General features: G+C 48.0%; 6 protein-coding genes across 6 annotated transcripts; all 6 read right to left on the bottom strand.

The window, feature by feature from the left end:
• Positions 1-961: 961 nt before the first annotated feature.
• On the bottom strand, positions 962-3,079 carry N7509_014039 (oxidoreductase; the record flags this gene model as incomplete). Its single annotated transcript, XM_056638676.1, has 6 exons — positions 962-1,294; positions 1,355-1,578; positions 1,635-1,802; positions 1,849-1,944; positions 1,995-2,304; positions 2,906-3,079. The coding sequence occupies 6 exons, from the start codon at positions 3,077-3,079 to the stop codon at positions 962-964; spliced, it is 1,305 nt and encodes a 434-aa protein (XP_056480665.1).
• Positions 3,080-3,181: 102 nt separating this feature from the next.
• N7509_014038 (uncharacterized protein) lies at positions 3,182-3,894 on the bottom strand (the record flags this gene model as incomplete). Its single annotated transcript, XM_056638675.1, has 2 exons — positions 3,182-3,426; positions 3,504-3,894. 2 exons carry the CDS (start codon positions 3,892-3,894, stop codon positions 3,182-3,184), a joined length of 636 nt encoding a protein of 211 aa, XP_056480664.1.
• A 3,054-nt stretch (positions 3,895-6,948) lies between these two features.
• N7509_014037 (uncharacterized protein) lies at positions 6,949-8,469 on the bottom strand (the record flags this gene model as incomplete). The annotated part of the gene is made up of 1 exon (XM_056638674.1): positions 6,949-8,469. One exon carries the CDS (start codon positions 8,467-8,469, stop codon positions 6,949-6,951), a length of 1,521 nt encoding a protein of 506 aa, XP_056480663.1.
• A 162-nt stretch (positions 8,470-8,631) lies between these two features.
• Positions 8,632-11,259, bottom strand: N7509_014036 (uncharacterized protein; the record flags this gene model as incomplete). Its single annotated transcript, XM_056638673.1, has 1 exon — positions 8,632-11,259. One exon carries the CDS (start codon positions 11,257-11,259, stop codon positions 8,632-8,634), a length of 2,628 nt encoding a protein of 875 aa, XP_056480662.1.
• Positions 11,260-11,468: 209 nt separating this feature from the next.
• Positions 11,469-12,701, bottom strand: N7509_014035 (uncharacterized protein; the record flags this gene model as incomplete). Its single annotated transcript, XM_056638672.1, has 1 exon — positions 11,469-12,701. The coding sequence occupies one exon, from the start codon at positions 12,699-12,701 to the stop codon at positions 11,469-11,471; it is 1,233 nt and encodes a 410-aa protein (XP_056480661.1).
• Positions 12,702-12,789: 88 nt separating this feature from the next.
• Positions 12,790-14,094, bottom strand: N7509_014034 (uncharacterized protein; the record flags this gene model as incomplete). Its single annotated transcript, XM_056638671.1, has 1 exon — positions 12,790-14,094. The coding sequence occupies one exon, from the start codon at positions 14,092-14,094 to the stop codon at positions 12,790-12,792; it is 1,305 nt and encodes a 434-aa protein (XP_056480660.1).
• Between the last annotated feature and the right edge of the window lie 475 nt (positions 14,095-14,569).

Raw genomic sequence — 14,569 nt, 5'->3', positions numbered from 1 at the left:
CATGGAGTCTGGGCCATATTGGCAATATATATAGTGAAGCTCTGAAGTGAATCTAGGCAATGGCTAGTAAGCTATATCTAGGTAATAATGCCGAATTTTCCCTATTCTGAAGTCCCACTGGGTTGTCTGGGGAAAGTGGAATGTGCGGGGGCGCCACAGAACGGCCCGGACAACAGCACCGGGGAGTCGCGGATAGAATTCCGAGGAGAAAAAGTGGCCTCGAATCTTTCTTTGATGACGCATTAGGGCTCGAATACCATTGGGGTCTAGACAGAATGAAGCACGGATAGTTTATTTATTAAGGGTAAAGTAACGCTACAATGATTTAGTCTTAGTAGATGTCATTTAAATTTAAATCACCAAGTTTGAAGGTTGAAATTGAATGATAAAAAGTTCTACCTTGTTGATAGGCTGTGAACCAAATAATTCTGCAAAATATGGAAATATATTCGAAGAATATGTGTCCTGGCTTAAAACAGCCAATACTACCATCCCGCCCGTCACTAAGTCTACAATACACCTCAAATAAAAGAATATAGTCAGGACGACTATATCTTCCAAAAATACTGTATTTCTCTAGGTTTTGCTAATCTCTAGATTTTGCTGATCTCTAGGTTTTGTTCTGGTGGCACGCGTTGTTTTGGCGGTATGTGTTGCTTTGCGAATGTAAATACTAGTTAGTAGTAATAGTAGTAGTCAGTAGAATACAATAGCCTAGTTATACTGATAATATTCTCTCCGGTATAGTATTAGGAGAGATGTTATCGTATGACTGCCCTGTTTCAAAATACTATATTGGAGACAATATTGTCAGCATAACTATATTGTTGCTATAATTTTTGCTGTATTGCAAACTACCCAGCGGGCGCGATGGTAGCACTTTCATACGGGAAACCCGAAAGAATGTTCAAGTTCCTAAATAGCCACGGCTTTATGCTTCTGCAAGTAGAATTGACCCAAATCACGACCAAAGAACCGTCCTGCCTGTAAGATAGGATTCCCGTGCCAATTCCATTAGACGGACGCCATCGCGTGACTGCTCGGGTTGAACATTTAGCTCCGCTCTTCCCCTGAGTACGTCGGCTACGCTTTCATAATAACCTCGATTCCTTCCAGGCAGAGTTGGATATTTTCCGGAATATTTCTTTGCCTTTGAGTTGTAGGTTTGGTATCTGCCGTCAAATTCATCGTACGTAGTCAATATACCGTCATCATTCGGGTCTCCTATGCCAAATTCTGCGCTTGTAGATTGAATCCCCGACAGGATTTGTTCTTCTTGTACATCCGTTCCAAACTAGTTTCACAATCAGCTGGACTGAGGATCAGAATAAAGCAACAAAGAGTATTGAATTACCTTCATGTATGACCCCTTAGTCCCTCGAATAAGGTACTTTGGCTGGCTCACCATGGGCGTAACGATTGTCGTTTTCACAGTAACCAGCAACTGGCCATCATACTGCAGGATCAAAGTGAAGCTATCTTCAGTCTCACTTTCAATGCCCCGTAGAACGGTCATGATTCCAATAACAGATTTAGGTCTGCCAAAGAGTACCAAGGCTTGGTCAATCGTATGCGAGCCTAGATGGTGATCAGTATATTGACTTGGAGCTTCAAGTAGTAGGTGGTAATTGTACCAAGGCCAAACATATTTCCATCACCGGGAGTATAGCCTTTGGCGGTCATATAGCTTAGCCAGGGCGGATTTTCGAAGTCATAGTGGATTTCGGCTTCTGTAACTGTTCCCAATACGCCTTTGTCGAGGATGTGTTGCAGCGTCAGAAAGTCGCCATCCCAACGCCGATCTATTTTGTTAAGGTCAGTAATTCTTAATAAGTGGTAGAAGCTTACTCTGATACACGGTTAAGACTTTATTCTTTGTCTTGGCAAGTGCAATAAGCCTGTCGGCTTCTTCGCTCGATGTTGTAAAAGGCTTTTCAACGACAACTACGGCCAAAGTCAGTAGCCACCAGTCCATGAAGAAAGAGAATACCAACCATGCTTATTTGCATTCAAAGCCTTTCCCGCAAACTCGGCATGTGTGTCGAACTGGGTGCAAACAATGACTAACTCAATCTCCTCATCGGCAAAAAACTCGTCTGATGTTCGATAATGCTTTGCTTGTGGGAAGTCGACAGTGCAGTGAGATCCTGGCTTAGCGCTCGCTAGATCTGAGGGAGCTGCTGAACGTTGAAGAAAAGCGTAGACTTGAAACTCAGGGTGAGGTAGCAAGTATGGAAGGTTGTAGACTTTGGCAGAATTCCCGTATCCAACTATTCCGACGTTGATTTGCGACATGATGATGGCCTGAGAAATTCAATGAATCATAAATGTGGACAGTGGCGGTAGATACTTAAAGTTATGATGCCTGGATATATGAAAGTACTTTCAAATGATTACAAATATCCACCCCACAGGTCAAGGAGAAGCTCCGTGGGAGGTCACTGCGTAGGTAGCGATGTCGTAAACACATCACTTCTACTAGTACCCCCTTGATCACCTGGATATATTAAGACATATCGAGGCCAGTGCGCACTGGCAGGTGCGGGGAAGTACGGCAGCCGGGTAATTGCCGGCTAAACTGACTTGTCGTACTATACGAATGGTATGTAGTACTACCAACCGCAAAGTTTGCGAGGAACAATACTAGACGGGGCCATGATGGGAAATAAATCCAAATGAACAGTAACAAGAAGGCCCAGAAGTTGGGTATTCAGATGCTATGTAGTAGTTTCCATACATTCATTTTTGCTGCGGTATTCTAGCAGCCAGATAATGATGATCGATCTTGAATCTCCTGGGCGCCAATATTCGAATATCTAGAGTTGTGGCCAAACTCTGTAGAGCAAGTCAATCGGGCCAGATGGATCGCAACGATGACTCAAGATACTAATTAGACACTAGATACATTGGGCGAGCCACTCTCAACGTCAATCTCGCAAAACCATGGATCAGCTAAGATTTCCCTAGCCGAAGGTCTCTTCGCGGGAGCATATTGCAAAATCCATCGAATGAGCGCCTTCACCTTGCGCGCTTCCTCCTCGCCAACCTCCGGGGCTGCCTGATCGAATGACTCTTCCATTGATGGCTGGTCGAGCATAAGCGGTTCATCTCCTGGAGAGCCTCATCCAAGCTCACAATTGAAAAGCTTCCCCTCGGGCGTGAAATAGAGTGACGAGTTTGTTCAATGCTTGTAGAGGTCTTCGGGGAGGGGGCCGAGTTGGGAAGTCAGGGAGAGAAGATGATCGTCATCTTGCATTTCGGAGTAGGGTACGCAGAAAGGTTGTTGTCCAGTTATAAGTTCAAAGAGAAGGCAACCGAAACTCCAGACATCAACTGTGTTGTTGTAAGATCCCGTAAGAACCAACTCGGGGGCTCGAAGACCGCGTGGAGTCACGGGTTTTGTTGGTGGGTTGGTAAAGAAATATGCTATTTAGGGTAATCAGGTATGAGTATAGGTATTCGTCAAGAAAAGGGAACAAATAATTTCAACGCGAGGGACTGACCAGCACCAAGATCGGATAATTTGAGCTTGAATCCTTCGGTGTAGGGGGTAAAGGGAGCCAGTGGCTGCGCAACGCAAAGATATGCCCGGCCCCATTTATCTTGTTTTCCGTCTCGCCTCTCCACAGGGGGAGAAATAGACTGTGTCTGCACATCTTCCTGTTGCCGGAGCGAGTCCTCGGGGGTGGAGTCGATATAGCTCAGAGTGAAGAGCATGTTTCCCGGCTGGAAGTCTCCATGGGCGATACCATTTTCGTGGAGGAATGCTAGAGCCTGCAAGGATTGTTTGAGGATGCTCTTTGCCATCCAAATCGGATAGCGAACTTTCATATCGAACTTACGAGGGTTGAACTGGGGCAGCTCCTCGACCATATGATTCACACTTGGACCCATGGGCTCGAATACGAAGCACTTATGGATGCCATTGGGCCCATGGTGTTCGAACTCATCGAGCAGTCGTGTGATGTACCGGGCCCCTTCTACCGGCGCAACTTCGATGAGATGGCGTAGCGTTTAAAGCTCGGTTGTCGACTCCGAGATCTTCGACACGAGAATCTTCAGTACTATATAAATATTAATGGTTTCCTGTACTACAGTCTAGACCTACTTAGTCCCTACATTATATTTACTGCTCGTACAAAAGTATCGCTCTGCTATACAAAAAATAATAGTTTTCTGTACTAAAGTCTAGATCCCTATTTACTATATAATTACTATATAATACTCTTAAATCCTCTTTAATATTAATACCCTTCTCTCTCTCTTCTTAGAACTTCACTTCTTTACTATATCTTCTTCTTTCTCTCTGTTCTAACCTCTGGTCTCTATTACCTTTAGTGTTAACTGTCTAATCTTCTGTTTCTGACCCCTCTGTCTGATATTACTATCTTCTCTGCTATTAACTAACTAACTATAGACGCTAACTAAGCCCTTGTCCTGTATAAGGTTAGCTAGGTACTTATCGGTACAAACTAGTTCTGTCACGGGATTCCGAGTATACAACACCTCAGGTACTCGACGCCGATCCGACGCCGAATCCCCTTCGAGTCACCTGCATATCGAGGCCTACCCGAACCCTAATGTATTTAAGATCCCACAAGTATTCAGGATTCTTAATCTCTTTAAGAATCAGTCTGTATATCAACTGTCTAATCTGATCTCTACTATCCGATATCCTTACCTAGTCACAGGTCTCTAGCCTGACAACTTAGTAACCATTACAAGACCCTACTGCTATAGATTTACCTAGCAGAACTGCTGTTGTAGATATATAAAGGCCTTGTAGAACCGGCTCTATTTTAGTGCTGTATTAGCTATCTACAAGAGATATTGTATAAGGTTCTGCTTACTGTAAATCTCTAGCCTAAATTCTAGATACTATATCTATAGGATTATCTAGATCTGCTTCTAGATCTCCTAATAGGTTGCTATACTATATAATATTATTACTATTATCGGCAGAAGTACGTACAGATATTTATACGGCTACTGGCTAGTCTAATAGTTATAGATTATCTTAGGGATCCTATACTGAAAGTAGTAGGAGAAGAGGGCAAAATAAATATAGCTCTGCTACTCTGTATACTAGGCCTAGGTATCTATACTTTAGAGACTTATATGATAAATTAATTTATACTTATCCGGCTATTAGTTGATTATATATACCTAGCAGCAGAGATTCTACTGTACTAGCTTCTGTTGAAATACCTCCTTAGCCGTAGTATAGATCTATCGATCCTAGTAGATCTGGTTAGTAAGTCTTATATAGGTAATATTCTACTGCTAGAGTATATATCGTACGGTAAGTAGGACTATAGAAGGCAGGGAAGAGTTAATAAGAAAATTAAGAACCTCTGAGGTAGGGGAGGAGGATAGACATAAAGATAATTAAGTAATAGGTGTAACGGGCCCAGGCCCGTGGAGATATCACGTTGTGTCTAGTAACCTTTTCCTGCAGGAAAACCAGGTAGAGGCTCACATAGATACTCTTCTTCAAGATTATTGTAAACAGCATGCAGGCCTAGCCCCAATTGAACAGTTGTCGCTACAGGCCTTCACACTGGATATCCTGCGCCTGGGCGGTGGGAATACGATGGTTGGTATGCTACAAATAGCTTATGATCTTAGTCAGCTGGATAGTATGTTGACACTTACGGCAAACAATCACCCTATACTCGGGGAGTTGAATAAATAACTGGTTGGCGGTAATCGAAGGTAGCATGGTCAGAGGCTAGAATGCTAGACAGAGATATATATTGTGTCTGGTGTAATAACGTAAAGTGATAGTGACACTGGTCAACTGGTGAATCGGTACTGTGCTATGGGCAATAGTTGGTAGCATACGGCACCTTGAATAAACCGTTCTCTTACCTAGAAACCGTCGCCCCTGAAAATCTAGACAAGCTGTAGCTACTGGGTAACTCATAGGCAAATATTGTAACGATATGCCTATCCTCGCACCCGTCACGTGCACCACGTGACCCACAGCTGCCTATTCCTTCATGTACTATGTAGATAGCTTCCTCTCTTTTCTTCCTTCTCTAGTTTTGTTACTTTCGTCTAATACTACATGATCCATGTCATCCGAGTTCCTTATATAGTAACAAAACTCTTCTCATGGTAACGGGGTATAACGGTATAACGACAGTTTATACAGATCCAGATCTAGTACGTTGCGTTGTATGTAAAGAGATCTATCTTGAGATAGGAAACGGTCAGACATAAGAGTCAAAGGAAAGTAAATGATTAGTCTAGAGCTGCAGCAGACAAATAGGTGAAGTATAAGAACGCGATCACGACTATATATCCAAACAGGATACAGGATCACAGACACAGGAGTGTATACGGTCGCGTACGCGGTCACGGACGTGGTAGGGAACGCGTGTTGTGTTGTGTCAAGAGGGCATGCCCGCCTATTCCCCTACTCCTAGACACAGCCATCAAAGAAGCAATTATAATATGATAGAGAAGATGGGAAGGTAGGGTCGGGCCGCGGCCGACTCGACCAATCCGGGGCGGAGTAGATGCACTGAGGGCTGGGTGCATCACGTCCTAGAGTATAAAGTAGTAAAGAGCTTATAAGTCATACGAGTAATGTCAGTAGCTATAATACTGGGTTTAGAGAATTATAGAATAGTATAGGAGTAAAATATATATTTAGAGGCTATATCTGATAGATCAAACTAAGTATAGATTAGTAAAGAAAAGTAGGGTCTCCCGGTCGCACTCTATCAAAATACACTACTGATTTGAGACGAATTAGGGTTTGATCGTACGAGTGCTAGAAGTAACTGTTGATGCTAGGATTAAAATGCGCTAGAGAAACTAGTAGAACTTGGAACTTACCAAAATTTGAAACTAATGGTACGAATAAAGTTAGCCCTGACTGCACCCAGTACGCTGGGATAGAGCACGTGTGTATTTCCCGACACAGAAGACAAACGGTCGCTACTGCACCTGGCCTACCATCGTCGCCAACGTCTCCCGCAATACTTTCCGATTCCGGTGTAAAAACCAATGGTCTCCATCAACCTCAATCAAAGCAAATTCCTTCGCATGTCTCTTCCAAGCTGCGATCTCGTCACGGTATACCATATCATCCTGACGTGCCGCAAATGCTGTGATCGGCACATCTAGGGGATCATCTTCACTAAACCGGTAGTCTAGCAGTAATGGTGCGTCCCTCCTCATCAACGGCAGAATCGAGCGGACAAAGTCGGCGTCATCTACATACCGTGATACAGCCATCAAATACTCGGGGCTGTAGTCTTCTCTTAAGCTCTGGAGCAACACATCTCGTCTCTGCCAAAGTTGGATGAGCTGTGGTGCAATGGTTCCGGTTAATAAAAGGCGTGGGAGTGGTTTCCCTTGTCGTCGAAGAGCCCTAAGCACTTCGAAGGCGACTATGCCCCCGAACGAGTGACCCCAGAAAATGTGGGGGGTTCCCACTACCTTCTCCATCTCGCCGAGAATGCCGGAAACAATCTCTGACATGCTGGTTGCAACTGCTTCATCGGCCCGGCTCTCTCGACCTGGCAGTTGTACTGCAATTGGGTCCAACCCGTCCGGCGGGTCCGTCAGGAAGTGTGTGAAAAGAGAGGCCCCCACACCCATTGAGTGGAAACATAGGAGCCGGGGACTGGATCTGTTGGCTGAGTTGCCCCGAATGAACCACTTCGACAAAATCGACAACCCTGCAGGGGCGACTTGTTCAGGCAAGCGATTGGCGACATCAGTATGGTTTTGGTTTTCGGAAGAACCACTTTGAAATGAACCGTCAAGCTCTGCCGCAATTTCCAGGAGACTGGGCCCTTCGAAAAGCCTCATGAGAGGGTACGTAACCCGAACTTCACGCAAAATAACACTTCGAAGCTGCGTGAGAGTCAGGGAATCAGATGCGTATTGGCTGATTTTCTCCGTGAGGGAAATCCGGCTCGGCTCGACGCCAACAATTTTGGCGAGCCCGGAGCATAATGTATCGGCGATCATTGCCAGCCGCTCTTGTCCAGATAGGTTGGCAATCGATCGGGTGGATTCAGATCCGTCAATTTCCGCCTGCTGATTCTTCAAGCCCAGGAAAGCACCATCGTGAGCGAGGTGAGGGTACGCAGTGAGGAACATAGACCAATCAATGCTAGCAGCCAGACGTTGGGTAGCATCGTGGAGGATGCCACGCTCAAAAGCGGACAGTACTGCCGGAATACTCATGGGCGACAACCCTGCCGACTGCAGGATTTCCAGGACCCTATCATTATGCGCCGATTTCTGAGACATGCCAGCAAATTCTCCCAACAAACCGAGATTCAGAGAAAGCCCTGGCAAGCCAGATACCCGACGGTAGTGTGCCAGTCCATCCAGAAACTGGTTGGCAGCAGCATAACTGAACTGGCCTGTGAGTCCAAGGACACTCGACAGGGACGAAATCAGGACAAAGAAGTCCAGATCCATGTATTGCGTCGCTAGGTGCATATTCCACGCACCCAAGGCCTTGGGAAGCGGTTCATCGTTGTGTCATGAGCATAAGAGTCTCCCAAGATGCCTGCACAGTGAACAACTCCCACGATGGGTGGCCAGTCGGCTTGAGGGCGGAAGAGCAACATCACCAACTCAAGACTGGTGACGTCTGCCTGCTCAACCCTCACTTTGGCCCCGCGACGCCGCAAATCTAAAAGAATTGCGTGATCCTCCGCAGACTTTGGCCCTGACCGGCTTACGAGCACAATGTGTCGCGCTCCTCGCTCGATCAGGAGTTTGGCCAAGTGTAGGCCTAGCCCACTTGCGCCGCCGGTGATTAGATACGTTCGGTCCCCCCCGCAACTGTAGGCGGCTTAGTGGAGCTGCGTGAACTTGGGCATTATCTGGCATTTCCACAGCGACCTTTCCGATCACAGCAGACCGAGAAAGCGCCTTCAGGGCTGTGGAGAGCTCTGTGATAGGATACTTGGTGATCGGTAGCGGTACTAACCTACCACTCTCGAACAGCGCACAAACCTCATTTAAGACCCAACGGTGTAGATCGGGCTTCTGTGTAGCCAATCTGTCGACATCGATGGCAAAAAATGAAATATTCTGGCCAAATTGCTCGAGGCCAAGCCTCATGTTCCTGTAGATATCCGTCTTCCCAATCTCTAAGAAGCGGCCAAACGGAGCGAGACATGCGACCGACTGGGAGAACATTATCCCGGTAAGGGAATTCAGTACTACATCCACACCTTGACCCCCCGTTGCCGCTTTGACTTGATCATGGAATGTGACAGACCGTGAGTCGAATACTGCTTCCACTCCCATCTCTGCCACTCTGGCCCGACGAGCAGGGCTTCCAGCTGTAGCATACACTCGGGCACCTATGTGCTTAGCAACTTGAATTGCCGCCATTCCAACCCCGCCAGCTGCTGAATGGATGAGAACGCTTTCTCCAGACGCCAATCTCCCAAGGTACGCCAGTGCATAATATGCTGTGATGAAGGCGGCCGGAAGGCAAGCGGCTTGAGAAAATTCCAGAGACGACGGGATGGGCATGAGTAGGTTGCGGTGAGCAATTGCAAATCCTCCAAGGCCGTTCGATACTCGAGCCATGACTGAAGTGCCGATGTCGATGTCTTGGACATTTTCTCCGGTCATCATAACTCGACCCGCGATCTCAAGACCCAGCTTCTGACCTGCTAGCCCACCGGAGATTGCTCGCTCGCTAAGCAGGCCCAATCCATTCATGATATCCTTGAAATTAATCCCGGCTGCGTGTACCTCAATGCCAACATCATCTGGACCCAAATTTTCCCGAGGTTGCTGCCGCAAGACGATATTATCGAGGGACCCGTTGGGATCGGGTTCTGAGAAATACTTTCCTCCTCTTGCAGGGAGGAGAATTTGCGTCCGTTTCTCCTCCTCTTCGGTGTCCACGGCCACGATTCGTCTGAAGAACCGGCCTTCTGGTCGTATAGCCACCACGCTCTCATGGTTGCCGAGACGAAACGTGCGTAGCTCTTCTTCAAGTAATGTAATGTGCTGTTCAGACTGGTATAGGGCAAGATCTACACAGCGGATTCGTACTCGCGGCAGCTCGTTCGCCATGACTCGCGCAGCAGCTTCGACCGACGAGGAAAGGGGGTCGCATTGCAAATCGCTTGGCGTCATGCAGCCTCCTTTGGTTACAATCACAATTGTCGGTATGCCTTGGTTCTCATGAAGCCACGAAGCGACGCGCAGGAGCGTTTTCATAACCATGTCCACAGCACTATGAAGCTCCCGGCAGCGTGACCCAGACATGAACGCCGGAACGATGACAAGTACTCGGCGGTCCAATTCAAAGCCCCATTCCGCCGACTTCCAGGGTATGTCGACTGGCTCAAGGGCCCTCTGATGGATCTGTGCGTGTGGAAACGTTTTCTGGATGACAGATTGCCAGTCAAATTCCCCCGTCTGTGGATCAAGGATCAACACGTTCTCGAAGTCCGCCTCTACGCTACTCAGCCGCTCTTGAGACTCGGGCTGGAAACAGACTTGGTACTCCAGCAGTCGTGGCAGACGTGATCCCCGAATGCGCTTTGTTGTGATTCCAGTTACCACGGCTAGTATTTGCCCACTCTCACCGTAAATTGATGCATCAGAGCGGAGGAACATATCATCGTGGTGCTTCATCTGTATGTGTACGAACGCTGCTGTAACATCCTCTGCTTCAAAAATCTCTAGCTGATCAATGTGGTAAGGTAAGTAAACATAGCGGGACTCGCCGTGATGGTGCTGGTCAGCATATGCCGTATGCAAGCAAGAGTCCAATAGCGCCGGGTGAAATCTAAAGCATGTTGCCTCCGCATGCAATGAATAGGAGAGCTTCACATAGGAGAAGATTTCGTCCCCTAGCCGCCACATGTTTTGAACGCATCTGAATGCATCACCATAACGAAGACCTGACTGTTCCATCTTCCAGTAGAAACCTTCACAATCTACCTCGGTTCCGGTCTGCACTCGAGACCTTACGCTGTCTAGTGCCTCTGGGAGAGTCTGCGATCGCTGGTCGAATGCATTGATGCGTCCACGAGAACAGACCTTCCATGCCGCTTCGGCGGTCGAGTCTGCGGGACGAGAACTTATCACGAAGTCGTTTGCAGGGGATGTAATCTCAAGCAATACATCTGGAGCGAAATCTTCTGCAGTCACCAGAATCACGGGATGTTCAAATCGAAGGTCCTGCAGCCAGACTTTCATGTGTGGCAGATGCTCCCTGGCAGCCAGGTACGCGGCCTCCACATGACCTGTCATTGGAAATACCATTGCCCCATCTACGACATGATCAGATAGAAAGGGGGACACGCCTGTGCTTAGTCTGAGCCGTACCGTGCCACGACTATCATCTGTCAGACGAGTACAGCCTTCAAGAAACGGGTGTTTGGATTGCCCAAGACGGCGCCGCTGAGCCTCCGGGTGTTCGAACCAGTAGGGCTCACGTTGGAAAGGGTATAAGGGAAGATCTATGAAACGCCCTCCCCACCATTGAACAACTGAAGATCCGCACCCGCACCGATAGTATATGCGGCTCCAATGAGACATGAGACGGGCTCGGTTTCACTGCCCCGAACCATAGCTGGAAGGATATGAACCGGCCACCTGGTAGATTCGGCAATTTCACGGGTTCCAGAGATCAAGACAGGGTGTGGTCCGATTTCGACTAGAAAATTGCAGCCGTCTTCTAGCATTCTTGCTGCAGTTTCAAAGAAACGAACTGGCTTACGCACGTTCTCGAACCAGTACTTGCCGGTCAAATGGGTTCCTGATTCGATCAACGTGGTGACAGTGGAGTAAAGGATGACATCGGTCTGTTTTCCTTGAACCGACGATAGGGCTGCGATGAGGTCATTTTCAAGGGGATCCATGAAGCGGCTGTGATAGGGTACATCCACCTTGACGAATCGAGCAAAAGCACCACGAGCCTCGAGCTCGCTGGCAAGTTGCTCCAGTTCCGTTGTACTTCCAGTGAGTGTTGTCATATTAGGGCCATTAAAAGCTGCAATTTCCACAATACCCCCCATCTGGCGTCGTTGAATCATTTGCTCCGCTTCCTTAGAGGAGATACCAGTGGCTAACATAGCCCCGACGCCTGCTGCTTGGCTCTGGATCTGTGACCGAAAATAAATCACTTTGACGGCTTCCTCGAGACTCAGTGCACCGGCGATATGGGCAGCTGCCACTTCGCCAATGGAGTGGCCCACGATGGCATCTGGTGCAACGCCATACGAAATCAGCATTCTCGCCAAGGCAATCTGAATGGCTGCAATGGCTGGCTGAACTATAGTGGTATTGTTGAGCCGTGCCGGGTCATCACCGCGAGGTGAAATCTCTGCACGGATCGAAAATCCTCCTTGTGCGATGAAAATATCATCAAAGGCAGCTAGGGACTCTCGGAACACAGGTTCTTGTTCTGCAAGGGCCATCCCCATTCCGAGCCATTGGCCACCTTGACCAGAAAACAGGAAGGCCGTTTTAGGGGAACTGCCCGATCGCCACTGGAGTGTCAAAATTTCCTTGGTTGCCTGGTGGGAGGCCAGCTGGTCAAGTCTGGAGCACAAGTTCTCAAGCCCGACTGCTGGGATGAGCGAGATTTTGTTATGGATGGTTCGGCGCATATTGAGCGTGTACGCAATATCCTCTAGATCGGGCTGCTGCTGTCGCAGATGAGAAGCAAGATCTCTAGCGGCTTGTTCCATCGCGGACAGCGACCTTGCAGACAGCACGAAAATACGCGGCCTATGTTCTGACGGAGGGGAGGAGCTACAAGACTCGTCGGGTGCCTCTTCAAGGATAGCGTGCGCATTGGTACCCCCCCGCTCCAAACGAGTTGACACCAATCCATAGCTTATGTTGCCGATCTGGGGTCAAGGGTATCATCTTGGTTGGTATCGCAAGTCGAAGAGATTGCAAGTCAATTGCGGGATTGGGATTCCTGTAGTTCACTTGCGGAGGAATCTCACCGTAAAAGGTGACCAATGCAGCCTTGATGAAACCAGCAATTCCAGCCGCTCCCTCGAGGTGACCAAAGTTGCCCTTGACCGATCCTATCCAAAGGGAATCCTCATCTTCGGATCGCACCTGTCCAAGCTGCTCTCCAAGGGCATTTGCTTCAATAGGGTCGCCGACTGAGGTTCCCGGCCCGTGAGCTTCTACATAATGGACCTTGGCCGGGTCGATCCCGGACTGTGCATAGACTGAGCGCAATAATGCGGCCTGCGCTGTGAGGTTGGGAACAGTGAATCCCTCTGCGGTGTATCCGTCTTGATTCACAAGGGAGCTGCGAACCAAAGCATAAACTCTGTCCTTTTCTTGGATCGCTCGACTCAGAGGCTTCAAGAATACCATTCCAACGCCTTCGCTGCGAACGTAGCCATTGGCTGTTGCGTCAAAAGATTTGCAAGAACCATCTGGAGAGAGGAAACCTGCCTTGGACATCAATATCGTGGACTCGGGCCGGAGAATGGCGTTGACACCGCCAGCGAGAGCAGCCTCGCTCTCTTGCGTCCATAGGCTTTGGCACGCAAGATGTAACGCGACCAGGCTGCTCGAGCAGGCGGTATCCAGAGTGATGCTCGGACCATGTAGATTCAATCGATGCGAAACCCGATTAGCGATCGAGCAGCCTGAAGAGCCCATTGCCACATGGGGGCTAATGTTGTCTCGTTGCCCTGTTGCCGTCTGAATGCAAAGGTGGTCGGACATAAATGTACCAATAAACACACTTGTTTGCGATCCGGCAATATGCTGCAGCGTAGTGCCGGAGTCCTCTAGCGCATGAACGCTTGCCTCCAGAGCGAGCCGCTGCTGCGGGTCGATTCTGGATGCCTCAGCTGGGTAATAACCGAAGAACTCAGCATCAAACGACTGAATGTCATCAACGAAACCCCCTTTACAATTTCGTATTGTTCCGTACTTTCGTGAATCGGCATCATGGAAGGAGATGGCATGAAATCGATCACTCGGAACTTCAGACACCATATCCTTGCCTCGACACAGTGCGTCCCAGAAATCCTTTGTCGTGGTGATGCCCCCGGGAAGGCGACAGCCAATACCAACAACAGCAATGGGCTCGCGGGTTGACGGAGTCATCTGGGCAGAACTTCTAATTTAATGTAGCGAAATTTATTTTCACACGAAAATCCACTAGTAATTTAGCAGATGCTGGGTGGCTGAAAATTGGTCGCGTAGGATGGAAATTCATCTTATCTCAGTGCTTTTCATCGGTCTCTTTATATATCTCCAGCTCACATCTAGTCATTTCTGAAGGAGGAATATGAGCAACCACCTTAAACAATTTCTTTTCTTTTTTTGGTTCCTCGAGGGTCACTGGGCTGGGATACTCGAGCAAGGGGGGGCATACCGCAGTCCGGGTATAACACCTATGCACACCTAGCAATGCGTGTTAATCATCGTTTCATTACAATTTGCTTACAGTGAACGTTAATTACTGAAGTACTGTTTGGAATGTTACCATCTGCGGGAGATGCTCATCTGAACGATCCCTACATAGGCGCAGTATACTGTGTGGCGAACGTGGCACCATATATGAAGATTCTGTAGACAC

The sequence above is a fragment of the Penicillium cosmopolitanum genome, assembly GCF_028827165.1.
Source record: "Penicillium cosmopolitanum strain IBT 29677 chromosome Unknown utg000013l:1.0-859999.0:1.0-860633.0, whole genome shotgun sequence".
Classification (NCBI taxonomy): Eukaryota; Fungi; Ascomycota; class Eurotiomycetes; order Eurotiales; family Aspergillaceae; genus Penicillium; species Penicillium cosmopolitanum.
Note: the sequence above shows the minus strand (reverse complement) of the source record. Positions and strands in the feature narration are given on the sequence as shown.